This window comes from Falco naumanni, chromosome 2, assembly GCF_017639655.2.
Source record: "Falco naumanni isolate bFalNau1 chromosome 2, bFalNau1.pat, whole genome shotgun sequence".
Classification (NCBI taxonomy): Eukaryota; Metazoa; Chordata; class Aves; order Falconiformes; family Falconidae; genus Falco; species Falco naumanni.
Window position 1 is genome coordinate 66,706,979 of NC_054055.1, and position 15,221 is coordinate 66,722,199.

Genomic DNA, 15,221 nt, shown 5'->3' on the forward strand with positions numbered 1-15,221 from the left:
TTTTTCTCTTTTAGAATAAAGCTGGGGATTTTAATTTTTGCCATGGAGAATGTCAGTTTTCTTCAGGTATATGCGCTTTATGTATTTTGAATTATTTTCGTTGTGTATTAGCATGCTGTTTTACTTTCTGTCTGGTTCTGAACAATGGTTTGGTTGGACTCAAAAGTTCAGAAGGAACTAAAGCAAAAACTTACAAAATCATCGGTTACACTTGGCTTCTCACATTATCTGTCATAATAACAAAAGTCTAGCCTTTTCAAGTCAAGAAATCTCTTGCTAGACTGTAGGAAGTTAATACACAACTCCAAAGGAAAGTTAAGCAGAGGGTTAGAAACGCTTTGTTGTTTCATGTAGTAAAGCTATTTTCTGCAGGAGATATTTACAATTTCTGTATCCAGTTTGTTTAATCTTTTATTTCCAATTCTGTCATCTCCCTCTCTGTATTCCAACTTCCTTTGGTTGTTTTATGCATGGGACTGTATTTTGTAAGTCATTACAGTCCTGATGGGGAAGAACTGATGCTTCAGGATATTCAAGTCATCATGGTTTAGCAAAGTGCATAGTCATGGTGGGAAACACTGTCTTAAACCAGACAAGAAAACAAAATAAGACTTTGCATTAAAAACAATTTCTAGTGCTTTGAACCAACTGGTTTGTTTACTTCGTGTTTTACTTAGTGTTCAGACTGTCTTTACCCATTCTATTCTGGTGAAAATAAATTACTTCTCTTCAATAGTTGCTTTTAGTGGCTTAAATTCTGTTCTTTCACTTGTACTTTGCACCGAGGTTCTAAGGCAGTTGCAGTTACTGTAACTCGTAGGGTGTTGATGGAGCAGCATTACTTTGACTAAGTCTAATTTATATATTGTTCATACAATAGTAATTAAATAAGATTCATGTTGCCAGGGGAAGATGCTGGATGTGGGCACTTCTTTCTGAAGCCTTAACGTCAAGGCACATTTAAAGATCTGTTCATTTAGATGATCTCGAGCTGACCATGAACCACAGTGGTCTCTTGACATTTCTCTTGACTTAACGAGAAAGGAATGAATCCTTTTCATAAGCAGAGAACCAAAGGTGAATGATGTTTAAAACCAACTGAAGCTGATGATAGATTTTTCACTACATTTAGGTTTAAGTTTAAGAGCATGTACTAACAGCTCATACCTTGTTATTTTTGTCCACGGAAAGCTAATTTTAGAGATTGTTCATGGCAGTATTGGCTGCAAAACTTCTGGCTTTTCTGAACTTGAATTGCACAGTGTACAGCCATCTCAAGATAGGAGTTAAATTCTAAAAATGATTATTCACAGAAATGTTTTCTTCCACAGATGCAAGAATTGTCTTTGTAAAACCCCTAAAACAGTTTGCTTTTTACTAATGGTATAAAGTGGCAGGTTTGTATCAGAATGTTACAGTATTTTATGCTTCAGAAGTTGGTTTAGAAATTCATGGAGATACAGAAGTGCTAAGTCCCCCCTGGTGTATACTTTTTATGTATGGTCCATTAAATGTCAGTTTATTGAGAGCTTTCTGACAAGCCAATACATGTAATCATTAGTTTTGGTAAATTGAATCTATTGAAAACGTCATTGTTTTAGAAGGATGAGAATAGGTATTTCATAAGAATCTAGAAAAATTAACTTTTTCCCAGATTTACTGTGACAGGAAGGGAAAAGTGGGACTGTATCTAGTATGTATGCTTGACCTTTAGTTATATGGCATAGTGAACGACATTGAGGTCTGAAAGAGAAGGCATTTGGTCTTTAGGGAGAGGTGTTTTATGATACCATAAAAAGAATTTAGAGGTTCTGTATGTAGTGTAATTAGCAGACTAATGTAGCCTTACTTAATGAAAAAAGCGCCTTAGCTTAATGAATCTACTGAGGAAAACAGTAAAAAATGTCATCCTCAGCTGTGTGATAGGAAATGTCTCTTTCCATAGAGGAAGTTCAGTGTTTCCCATTTTGCTGACTTGTAAATTTAAGTATCTTTCAGGATAGGGACTATCCTGTTGTTCTAGGCAAAAAAGTGTTATTAAATTGTCATCCTCTTTATCCTTAAAGATGTTTATAGTTTATGCATATGGATTCTACGAGCTGTAGTTTTAAAGTACAGTTAATATTGCATAGCAGTATATGACTGATGATTAAAATTTTATGTTACTTGTGTAAATAATGATCAGAAAAATCCACGTGACTACTCACAATAAGTAAAGAGCATTTAGGAAGTACAGAGGGATGCTAGTTATATAGTTAAAAGGTGTAAGGACATAGACAGGACTTTGCGTATTACAATCACTGAGAGAATGGAATATAAAATCATCCATAGGAATTTAGCTGTTAATTCTAATGTTTTCAGGACACCTGGTTTATACTGGCATTTTATCAAACCATTATTTATTTAAATTGAATAACAGTAATTAGATAACTTTAATCAATAATTTGGCATTTACTTAATCTCATTCATATACCTTGCAAAAACAACACACAAAACTTTTTTATCAAAAAAAGAGTTCAGTCTTGTAGAGGGGTATAATTCCAAAAGGTCATGAGAATTACAGTCACATATGTACCATATGAGATTAAAATATAAAATGTGGTAAACCACTTTAAAAATGAAGAATCCACCATATGATGCTTCAGGGAATAAATGGGATTCCATCTAAGGCTAAAATTAGTCATATAGGTATAACCTGGTTTCCAAGCCATGAAAAGCAGCCAATCAGGAATGGGCTTGGAAAGCCTGTTACAGTAAAATTTATGTAATTAAGTTAATGGACAGAAGAGTATTCCGGGGGATGGCTTATGCGTTTTATACTGTATCTGTTGGATGTAAAATCCAGGAAGCGCTTTATTATAATTTTTTGCTTTCATTATAATTTTCTAATACTTAAAACTGGGATTTGCATTTCTTTGTTGCTGAAAAGTAAAGATAAACATTTTTTTTGGTGTGGATGGTCTAGTCCTGCCTTTTTGGTGGTCCAGTTATGTCCATTAGGAACATGAATTCCTAGTTTCAGGTCAGTCTTGGCAAGAAATAATTGCTGAGATGTCCTGAATGGAAAAATTTGGGATACTTGAAAACAGAATCTAGACATGAAGAGTGCTTCCAACCAAGCAAACTTCCAAATACATACACATCTAGTAAGCTTAGATGTTTGCAAGTGAGGAGAGGGTTGCTACTGTTAACTGTTTGGAAGCTGGATGTTTTGTAAGCCCATTTTCCAATCTAAGCTATGTTGTTGCTTAAGGGGATATTCTTGTTTTGAAAGAAGAGAACTAACAGGCAAGGGTCTGCTGAAAAAAGCCAAAGATTGGTGTTGTATGTTTGCATATTTGGGTTCTCAGTTGTTAATAATTCTCTTGTTTAGTTGTTTTTCTGTGCTCATAATTACAATTTGTTCTTCATCATAATTGCAGTTAAACATAAATATAACATGAATGTCTCAGTTTCTCAGCTATGCAAGCAATCCTATATTCCAGGCTTTATTCCTCCCTGAAATTGGGATAGTCAGACCTCGCAGGTCTTGAACAAAAGCATGTTTATTTTTTGGTCTATGTTGAGGATGACAGCAGAAAACCAGGAAGGATTCAGTAATGTGAATAAATCTACAAGTAGAGGAAGATTGATAGGACTCTAGTTGTCTTTTCTAAGAAAGGAAACCTAGTATCTGAAAGGCTATTAAACTTTTTCTTTAAGAAGTCACTTGGGAATGGAGTTCATCTGACCAAGTGCAGATCTTGGCCTTTGAGCTAAGTATTTTAACCTCCTTATTGTAAGACTAGACTGCATCCAAAATACCTGTTCTTCATGCCTCCACTGGGAAAATGGCTATTCTTTGGATCTATCATAACCTTAGTGTTGCTTAATATCAACTTAGGTAGTTCACAGAGTTAAGTGACCATGCTAAAAATACCTGCCACTAGTTAAATTATAAATTTTTTTGTTTTTCTGATATAATTAGTAGATTAATGTTCTGCAAGAAGTTACAAGTGTAGTTTTCGAGTTTAAAAGCTTTTTAAAATTTAAATGAAAAAACTGTAAAGTGCTGTAAAAATATCTGTGTTGTTCAAAGCCCACAAACATTGTGTTCCACTGAGAGTTGAATTCATTTCAGTATTTGTGAACGTAACATGTTTGATTTGCATCTTTATATTTAGGCTTCCTTGTTCTAATACTTACGCGGATAGAAAAACTGTATGTCACAGCTATGCTTCTGTAGAAAGGTAGGTGATAGTGCTGTTATGAGGATGGATTAGTAAGGTGTACACTTTCTTCACAATCCCTTCCCTTCCTCCAAAACCTCAGTAAGAATACATTCTTTAAAATAATTATCTTTAACATCTTAATTTTGCAAGTGGTTTTGTACAGAGTATAAAATTCTAGAGGTCCAACCCAGAAGACTGAGAGAGTCTGTGAATTTGATTTTCATAATGTGCTGTATGGGAAACGGAAAAGTGGTTTACAGTGAGCAGTGGATGCAGTAATGGTGAGAGGATTGGCTCAAGATCTGGATCTATTTTCCACTCCTCCTCAAACCTCCTGAAACCAAAGACTATTTGTATCATTATGTTGCTGATATGCCAAACACAGAAGAGGAAAGTTTGTTTTAATTTTGTCTTTGTGATTTCCAGAACAATTCCGTCCAGGGGGAAGGGGATTTAAAAAATACAGTTTTATTTTTCCTCTTCCTTATACGTGTAATTTGATTACTTAGTAAATCCAGTGCCTTCAAATTTAATCTTTTACTAATTTCAGTAAAAAATTACTTGTACCTGATAAATTAGCTTAGGTTGAGTCTAAAGATGTCCCATAATGACATGAAGGTGCGATTGCAGCATGTTAGCCTAGTCTAGCACTTCCTCTGGCGGCTTTATTGCACCCAAAGGCAGCATGTTAGCTAGCAGAACTGACACAGGGCTGAAAAGTGTGTATAGTGAGCTTGCTAGCACTTGAAAAACCTGTGCTGTAGCTTTATTGTTATTACATATGCTGTCTAAACTTAAAGATAGTGTGAATTAATATACCTGTGTGAAAACAGTGCCCTCATTTCACATGGTAGATACAGTTTCAGGACAACCAAAATTACTTCACAGCTGGTAAAAAAAATCCTAAACCCAAAAAGGTTGTGTTCCGAATTTGTTTTGTTGGAATGTATTGCTCAAATAAGGTAGAATAGGAAAAGTGCTCTGACCTTGAGGTCTTACAAACGTTAAGTCTGCATGTGCAGTTTCAAGATGATTTTTCTCTTGCTCTTTAGATTGTATTTTGAATACAAATAAGAAACATTAGGATTGGGAAACTGCCCAGTCATCATAAATTTAAATACAGAAGAGAGCTGGTTAAGCTCACTCACCGTTGCTCTGAGTAATTAATTTTTTATATGTTCTTTTTTGTAAGTCTTTCAATTTATAAATGCTTTTAATAGAAACAGTAAAAGACGAGCCTTAAAAACTGGTACATGTGTATTAAAAATATAAAGCAAGTTTAAATTTTTGATATACATATATATTTATTTTACACCAGAGCGGAAGGCATGAGGTACGGGGCAGAGGGCAGTAGTAACTAACTCATGGTAGCTGAAAAGAGCTGACTAGTCGGCACTCAGGAAGCGTCAGAAGAGACGAATGATGTGAAAGAATAGCCCCAGAACAGAGCTAGAACATCCACGTTTTGATTCGTTCATAATCCCTGTGTCCTACAAGACACTGGACAGATCGTTTTGTTTTTGTAATAAACCATTGGCACAGCTCTGATCCACCAATTTTGCCTCTCTGGAATCTTGTGACTTAGAGAAATTTGTGGCAAATGTTTTATTGGAAGAAGTTGTGTCATTAAGCCGGTATGTTTTTCAAAGTTAGTGTGCTCTTTGGTGTATGAGATACATCTGTGTGCAAGCTCCATTCCATTTTCCCTGAAAAGCAGAACTTTTTCTGCCAGCACTGTGGTGATAGCAATGGTAGTATAGACCATGAAAATGTCAAACCTTTAGTAGTATATGAATAAATTACCAGCATCTTTTAATTTGCTATGCTATGCTTTGACACAAAAGTAGTTTCTCAATTTCAAGTACCTCGTTTGGAGGAAAAATTTGTGTTGTGTACTGAAAAGTCTAGTAGAGTAACTTTTTTTTTTTTTTAAATAAAGGGAAGGGAAGCATATATTTAAAAAGAGATGTTTTAGTTACTGTTTTGTTCAGTTGCAAGATATTTGCTCAATCATCTGAACTAATTTACACCTCCTGTATAATTCCAAATACGTGTGGTATATATGGAGTGTATTAGCTTCTGGGAGAGAGGAATCATGAAAAAACAAGCAGTCTTGAGGTGTTGGCCAATCCATGTTGGAAAGTCACCCTATCTTTTGGATGTTGAACTACTTAGGAAATTGTATTTATTCTATATTAATGTAACTGCCATATTTAAATTTTGACATTAAGTAAAGAGAGTGCTATATATTTTGATGGTCCTGTTATTTTGCTTCCTTTTCATACAGGAATAATCAGTTTGTTAGTTGTATTCATGCTCCAGATGCATTGTTTTGGTAATGTCCTCTTTTAATACTGAGGTTTCACAATGCAGAAATTTTGGCGGATTTTTCTGCAATTTTGGTGTTTTATTAGGAAGTAAATAAAAAGGTTATATATGTTGGATACAGAAAGCTATAACTCAAGTCTTTTAGAACATGAGATTTCTAAAGTGCTGTATTTACTTTGAAATGTAAACTGCCCAGAAACTCTTAGCATAAATAATTTTACTCAGGTTTGTTAAATAAAAATGTAGAAAGGTAAGATGCTTGCTTCTGTTTTTGTTTGTTTATGAATTTTTATGTGACGACCTGTAGAAATTAATACTTTAGATGAATATTAATTTTTCAAATAACATTCCAGATTGTTGGTTTTCCACATTGAATAAAGCAGTGTACTGGAGACTTGCTTACATTTTTGGACTTCAGTCTACAGGAAACCTATGAGGCAAAGAGGCATGAGTTCTACCTTGAACTGCAAAGAAAAGAGGAGGAGATGAGACATCAGTTTGTGCAGAGAGTGAAGGAGAAAGAAGCAATGTTGAAAGAAGCAGAGCAACAGGTAAGCATGCCTGTCTGTCTTGAATTTGCTGAGATTTGGAACAGTTAAGCTCTTACTAAAATCACAACTAGTTAATATTTATAATTTCCTAATATTTTGAGGGCAGTAATGCTTAAATTCAAAAGCAGATTGATTACACAGGTTGATTGGATTAGCAGATTGTTCAGCGACAAGCAAAAAAGAGGATGTGTCTTATGAGGAGCGGCTGAGGGAACTGGGGTTGTTTAGCCTGGAGAAAAGGAGGCTCAGGGGAGACCTTATCGCTCTTTACAACTACCTGAAAGGAGGTTGTAGCAAGACAGGGGTCGATCTCCCAAGTAATAGGCAATAAGATGAGAGGAAATGGCCTCCAGTTGCGTCAGAGGAGGTTTAGGTTGGATATTAGGAAAAAATTCTTCACTATCAAGCATTGGAACAGGCTGCTCAGGGAGGTGGTGAAGTCACCATCCCTGGAGGTATTCAAGAAGTGTAGGTGTGGTGCTTAGGGACATGCTTTAGTGTTGGACTTGGCAGTGTTGTGCTTGGAGCTGGATTCAATGATCGAAGGTTCTTTTCCAACCTAAATAATGCTATGATTCTATAAATGGCAGTCTTTTTTGGGAAAGAGGGACCTTATGGTCTAAAGGCTTTGGTGGATCGCTGGGACAAGTCAATAGAGTAGGAGGTGATATGGTGAAGTAAGAGTGGTGAATGTAGTGGTTGCAGTTTTCTTTGTCTTCTCTAGCAGTATTCTGAGAAACATTGGTGTGCCATGGCAGTACAGTAGGTGCTTTTCATGCATAGGTTGCTCTGTAAAAACCAGGATTTCAGGAAAAAAATTCCATGGGTTGTTTTTCAGCTCAAAGGTGTGGCATGTATGTTTGTATGACCTCCAGGTTCAGTTGTTAAATATAAGCTCAACTCTCATGTTAAGGGGTTTGAAAGTGTGTGCGCGTGTGGGGTGTTGGTTTTGTTTTGTTTTTAAAATCTTACCTATTCCCAGCTGCCTTAAGAATATTTGGAAATGTGGAACATTTCTTGAATATGTTGGTGAAGATTTTGTCCTGTCAAGCTGAACTGGCAAAACAGGATTTTCTTGTCTGCTTTCTGCCAGGCTTTACCATGGTCGTGCCTATTTATATTAAAACACCAGTTTAATTGCAAACCTGTGTATATCTATTAATGTTCTTTGTACCTCAGTCTCCCAGCAAAGATGTAGCAGTTTTTGCAAAGTGTTCAGATGCATATTTTAAATAAGAAGGTGGCCTAATACTTTGTTTTCTAAATCTGTTAAGTCTCCCATGCTACCTGTGGATAAAAAAAAATATCAGGCTCAATCCTCCTCAATATATGAGGCTATCCACTTGGAAGACTACTTGGGCATGTCCACCCAAGTAGGTTCTTCAGCTAGGTCTTGCGCAGTATCTGTGGTACCCTTTGATGTATTGCTTCCATGGTTTATACCAGGTGGTTTGTCAGCTCTGCATATTGCAATTGAATTATGGGTGTTAGTTTCCCCAGTTCCTGAGCTGGGAAAGTGATCGTGCAGTCACTCCTGAAAAACATTTGTCATATACTCTTGCTGCTCATTCTGCAAGCAGTATGTATGTGTATTTGGAAACTAAAGAAAAATGGAAGTTTCCATTACATTAAGATTGCTTTCATATCCTTCACCTAGAGGAAACTTGTAGGTGCAATGGCAGTGCTCATTATCACTCCTGAGCCATAGAGTCGCTTCGGACCTTACTGTTTCTACCCTGAATGTTTTTATTGGTATACCTGTTTTTGCAATGCCACCTGGTTAACTGTTGCAATGAAATAAATAAATGAACAGCATACATACAACTATACTCTACTGTGTAGAACAGGCATACTGTTATATTTATAATCTTAGTTATTTCTTAGTTCCTTTTTTGCAAAAGATGGAAATAAATTTCTCTGATTTCTATATGTGCTCAGGTTGAGTTACACCCATGCAGATAGGTACAGAAGCAGGATTCTAGGAGAGTTTGTGTGTGGGGAGATGGGAGGTGAGGGAGGGTGGAGTGAAGGGCTTTTTGGTTATCACGCACAACTTCGCAGTAGTTTTAAAACTGGTCAAAATGCATCTGGAGAGTAAAGTCCATTATTATGTCAAAAGAACAATCGAAGAACAATTACTGCAGAAAAGCAGTTAATTTCCTGCAGCTCACAAGTAACACCCCCAACCAGATTTACTGTGTGTGTACATATTAATATGTAAATGTAATTAATATAAATATTTATATATATATATATATATATATATATATGAAAATACATACCTGTATGAGTCCTTGCTCACTTGGTCTTAGGGAAGTAGATTCTACTCGACAGATCCTGTTTTAATCCTTCTGTTGTTAATTGTTTCCTCTCTAAAGGCCTCCTTATTGTTGATATAATAAAAATGTAGTAAAATCTAGTAGGAAATCTAATATTGATTTAGTGCCTTCCATGGTTTCCAGCTGTACTTTGTGTGTGGAAGCCTGGCTTCTGTGAGAACAATCTGATGTGAATTATTATTTTTCTGGATTGCTGTTTTTTAGTCTTACCAGTTTTGAGAACTATTATGTCTTACGACTTTTAACACAAGTTGAGGTAGGTTTCACTGTTTAATTGCAGAGGGGTTTTGTATTCTAATACCACCACCTTGTGTTACTAGTTGGAAATACTATTTTTTGTGTGCTTGCTTTAAACAGATACAGACTAAATTTGAACATCATATGCTAATGCATCAAGAAGCAAAACTGAATTTAGAGAAAAAGAAAAAAGTTCTAGAAGATGAAATAGCTATGTTTATTGAGAAGAAAGCTAATGCTAAGTTACTCCAATCACAAGCATCTGTCTCTACCCCTGTTAGTTCGAAGAGAGACAAGGACCGCAAAAAGTAAGTGCTGATACTAGTCATCAGAGGCAGCAATAAAAGAATTTCTTCACATATCACTTTTATAATGCAAATTACAGTAATTTTTTAGAAAATTTACAAACATGCTCCTATTCTGTTATGTGATAAGAAGACAGAAGTGTCTAAAATACCCTCATGCTTGGATTTACTTTTATTGCAATTGCTGAATGTTCTGTGAGCATTCTTTCTTTTTTTTTCTTTCTTTTTCCGTGGAGGAACCAAAGTTTTCGACTTGAACTCCTGTGCTTTGATGTCAGAGATGAAGAAATTGTGAATGTTCACAAGCAGAGCGAGAGAGAAAGAGGGAGAAGTTAGAGAGGGAGAGAAATTCACCCAGGGAATTCCAGAAGTAGTATTTGATTGCAGCACTCAGGTTTTGAATGTACGATATGTTAGTTTTGTGAAGAAGTCTGACTGCTGCTGTCCCATAATACTTCTTCCTAATACAGATTTTTGAGAGGAGAGATTGATAAAATTGGCTGTAAAATTATGATGAGTGCAGAATATGACCAATAAACATTTCACTTTCTTCCCTCCCACCCACTTCTTTCTTTCTCCACTCCCAAAAGAAAAGCTCAAATAAATTGTGAAATTTCAGAAATGTATTCAGAATTATTTCCAGAACAACATGCCCAACTTCTTCTTATATAAACATTGAATTAAATGTTCATATATCAAATTAAATTAAATTTGTTCTCCTCCAAACCCAGAAGTCAATTGATGTATTAATTTCCTTTCCTGGTAGGTTGCAATGTTACTGCAAATAACATTTTGTTCAATAATATTTTCTGCAATTGAAAGCAGATTTTTGGTACAGAAATTATTCATAACTGCTAGATTATGAAAAACTTTAGAAACTAGATTGGTGCAAATATTTCCACAAATATCATATCATTAAGCTTTGACATTTTGGGGTTGTATGTTAGCAGCCTGCTCGTGTTTTTCCCAAAATTTATTGCATTTGAAGTAATGTTGCCGAGTTCCTTTTCTTAGACTCCTTTTTTTGGATTTACATATGAAAGTGGAATTGTTGGTAACAGAATTAATTATCTGCACTATTATGAGTAACTTCCAACTTGAGAAAATTTTTAGGTCTGTTTTCTTTCTTGTAGCTTTGTTTGTTCAGAGTATGTTATACTTCATATGCTTGCTTTTGTTTTTCAGTTCCAGCTTTATGTAATACTGATGATAGAAGAAACAATATTGATAAATTCTCCTGAGGAAGCAATGACTCATAGGGTGCTTTTGGAGGTATAGGAGTTGCAGTTTCTTACAAAGGATTTGGAAAATACCTCTTGTTGCTGTGTGCTGCAAAAGAAGAATTTTGAAGTGTGACCTGTACCCATGTGGTGCAGCAATTTCTGTCATTGCCATCACAGACTTTCTGTTATGAGTCTGCCTTGATACGCACTTGCCTTACTACTTGGCTAACTTGCTTTCATTTTTAGTGCATTGTACCAAAGAAAATGTGCCTGCCATAAACAGTTCCATTCATAATATGAATGCTGTAGTACAAAAGTATTCAGTGAATATATCTATTATAACCTTTCTAAAGAGTTATTTTCACATGGTATGATACATTAGTCTAGTAAGTATTATCTACTACAACTGTTGACATAATTCAACCATTTACTGATTTTGCTGACAGATTTTGTTTATAGGCTTTTATGTACAAGCACTGTCCTGAATTTCAGATATGATCTTCCTAATAAAAAGTTATTGAGATATTTTTGTGGTGCTGTACTGTTGCATGATAGTTTATTTGACATTATTAACTTAGTATGGAAAGTACCTATAACTTTTTGGTGCTTGTGACTGTGGTGTTCAGTTACAGCAGAGGCTGAACTTCACAAAAACTACTAACTACAAGAGCTTCAGGTTAAAACAAATTTAAAATGTTTTTTCTATTTTCAGTAGCCATGATAACTAATGGGAAACTATTAAGAGGTGCAGTTCTCTGAAGTTGTTTGGTGTGACTCTAAAAACGAAATACTAACTTGACAGAAATAAAATACCTTTGTTTTGCTTAAGTGTTTCTGTCGTTCTGGTTTCTTTCTTCCCATGTTATTAAAAAAAGGAGTAAGATTTCACTTTAATCTGAATAATAGAAATGTTTTGCATCTGTTTTAGATGTCTTAAGTCATTTATTGATTGGAAAAACAGATTATTTGTGCATACTGTGCCAGAAAGGCAATATGACTTGTGATATACTTGTTGTGTGCCACTGTACTTACAGTATCATAGAATATCTCAAGTGGGAAGGGACTGGTAAGAATCATCGAGTCCAGCTCCCTGTTCCTCACAGGACTACCTAAAATTAAATTATATGGCCAAGATCATTGTCCAGACGCTGCTTGAACTCTGACAGGCTCAGTGCCGTGGCCACCGCCCTAGGGAGCCTGTTCCAGTGACTGACCTCATCTTCTATTTCACTCACTCGGTGATGCCTGTCATATAAGGTTGTTTTCCTTCAATTCTGTAGCAACAGGGAGGAATAGATGCTAAGAAACATAAATCCTTCATTGACCAGGACAGGATAGGGTCAAACTGCTAATTCAATCAGCTCCACAGGAGATGTAGCATAGGAGGGAAGGGTTAGGAGGAACCACTCATGCAGCCTGCACACTCAACCAGCATATAACTGATGCTTCTTTCAAGAGAAGACAATGGGCCAGGGCCTGGCCCTGTGATTGCTGTCTGATTGCTCCTTCCTGAGCAAAATGTAGCTTGATGAAAGACCATATTTTTTGCTTGGCTTTGTACCATTGAGTGGGCCATTTGCATCTGTTCGATTAGAAACAAGGGATACACCCTTCTTAAAGGAGGTAACAGCTAAAAAAAAATAATAAAACATTATATTAAGTGAGCAGTAGATTTGGAAGTGTTATCAAGTGATTATGAGCAGAATGCAATTACAATTGTGTGATGTGTACCGTCAGTACTGTTAGCCCCGCATGGGTTATCCAGCTACTGATGTTAGCTTGTGCCAGGCTCTTCATGAGCGTTACAAAACGGCATCAAAAGCCAGCTTTAGCTGTCTATAGTGTGGCCGCTTTGCTGAGGACAAAGCCTGAGATGGTTAAGTGCTGTGTGACCTAGATAGCTCTGTGCCTGGCCAGTACTAGAGGATGTGCTGTGCTTGGACAGCTGGGAACCACGGCAGTACCACACGTGGTACTGAATGGTCAGAATGGGTTTATGTTCAGTTGTGCGTTGGCCCTGCAGGACTCGGCAGCAAAACAAAACTGGTGCAGGCACATATGCAGGTCTTAGGAACAGGTGGCATGTAAAGCGAGTTTATTTGGTTGTAGCACAAAATGAGAGCACCGGTGGGTTTTTCTTTTCTTCCTGATATTTATTTAAGCAGCAGAGAGTCATCTGTAAGTATGGGAAATTCCATAGATGTTTTGTTGTACGTTCAGCTAAAGTTGGGACCAGATAAGAGCACAAGTGCACATCACAGCCTGACAGTCAAAATGCAGTTCAGAGAATTATAAAGGAACAACTAACAGCATCTCCTGAAAGTGGAGAATTAATAGTGGTAGTAAATAAAAACATAGATGCCTCATGGTAGTTTATCTTAGCTATGTGCTTTTTCATTGAACAGTTCAGAGAGGTCTATCCTGCAGATGAAACGGTTTCAGAACCATTTATTGAGGTCTCTTTATTGTTATGGTACCTTTTTCAAGTGGCTACTGCTGGATTATTTATGGCCTTTACAAGTCTAAAGCCTTTACATTTTTAGATCCTTTCCTTAGGATATGTTCTATATGTAGTTTATATATTTACTCATAACTATGTCTTTAAAATTACTTTGCCACAAGAAAACACAGCCAAGATGCTTAAGTGGTTTTATCTTAAATCTACTGCTTATAGTATAGCATTGCCTAAAGATTTGGTGTCAGAAACAGATTTATATTGTGAAATTAGGTGGGGAGTATACTGGACGTTGAAGATTAAGAATGTACGGACATTGGAGGCAAGGACAGGCGACACGGAAGGACTACAGAGATGCTGTTCGCCACTGTAGGGAGAAAATGTGTGCTGCCAAAGCTCAATTAGGACAAAAAAAAGGGCTTTTTTGAATAGGTTAACAGCAAAAGGAGGATCAGAGATCACATTGGTCTGTTTCTTGATGAGGTTGGTCACCTCACAAATAGGGTTGTAGACAAAGTGGAGATGTTTAATGCCTTCTTCACCTTGTTCTTCAACACCGATGATGGTCCCAGGGGCCCCTGGAGCCCTGTGTTGAAAAAGCGTGGCTGGGGGCATGATAAACTCCTAGCCGACCCTGAACTTGTTTGAGACTTGCTGCTCCAGTTGGATGCGGGTATATCTATGGGGCCTGAATAAGGTTCATCCCAGGGTACTGAAAGAGTTGGCTGATGTTATTGCAGGACCACTCTCCATTATTTTCAATGGTCTTGGGAGTCTGGAGAGGTCCCACTTGGCTGGAAGGTGGCAAATGTTATCCCAATTTTCAAGAAAGGCAAAAAAGTCATTACAGGCCTGTCGGTCTCACTTCAGTGCCTGGTAAAATTATGGAGGAGGTTATTCTGGATGTTACTGAAAAGTGCTTGAGAGACAACGCAGTCGTTGGTCACATCCAGCATGGGTTCATGAGGGCAAAGTCCTGCTTAATGAACCTGATTTCCTTTGATGATAAGGTCACCCATTTGTTGACCAAGGGAAGCCAGTACACGTGGCGGTTTTTTTTTTTTAATTATTATTTTTGCAAAGGTTTTGATGCTGTCTCTCTCACAGTATCCTTATGGACAAAATATCCAGTGCGCAGCTAGACAAGTCCATAACACGTTGGGTGAGCAACTGGCTGACAGGTTGAGCTCAAAGAGTTATGGTACGTGGGGTTACATCGGGCTGGCAGCCAGTCACCAGCGGGGTCCCCCAGGGCTCAGTTTTAGGGCTGGTGCTCTTTAACATTCTTATAAGTTATCTGGATGCAGAAATGTTAAGTAAATTAGCCAATGATATGAAATTAGAAGGAGCTGTGGACTGCATCTTGGGCAGAGAGACCTTAGAGGGAGATCTGGACAGGCTAGAAAGCTGAGCAATCACCAACCATATGGCATTTAACAAGAACAAGTGCTGGAGCATTAGGTTTACAGTTGGACTCAATGATCTTAAAGGTCTTTTCCCACCTAAATTATTCTATGGTTCTCCACCTTGGATGGGGTAATCCTGGTTATACATACAAAATACAGGAAAGAG

General features: G+C 36.9%; 1 protein-coding gene across 1 annotated transcript in view; it reads left to right on the forward strand.

Annotated features, from left to right (window-relative positions):
- The window catches only part of SEPTIN10 (septin 10), a 30,383-nt gene extending 18,361 nt beyond the window's left edge, over positions 1 to 12,022 (forward strand). The window contains exons 8-10 of the mRNA XM_040584624.1: positions 6,958 to 7,090; positions 9,787 to 9,974; positions 11,157 to 12,022. Of these exons, the coding sequence (XP_040440558.1) occupies positions 6,958 to 7,090; positions 9,787 to 9,974; positions 11,157 to 11,172 (337 nt within the window). The 3' untranslated portion in view covers positions 11,173 to 12,022. The remainder of the gene's footprint in view (positions 1 to 6,957; positions 7,091 to 9,786; positions 9,975 to 11,156) is intronic.
- Positions 12,023 to 15,221: the final 3,199 nt, after the last annotated feature.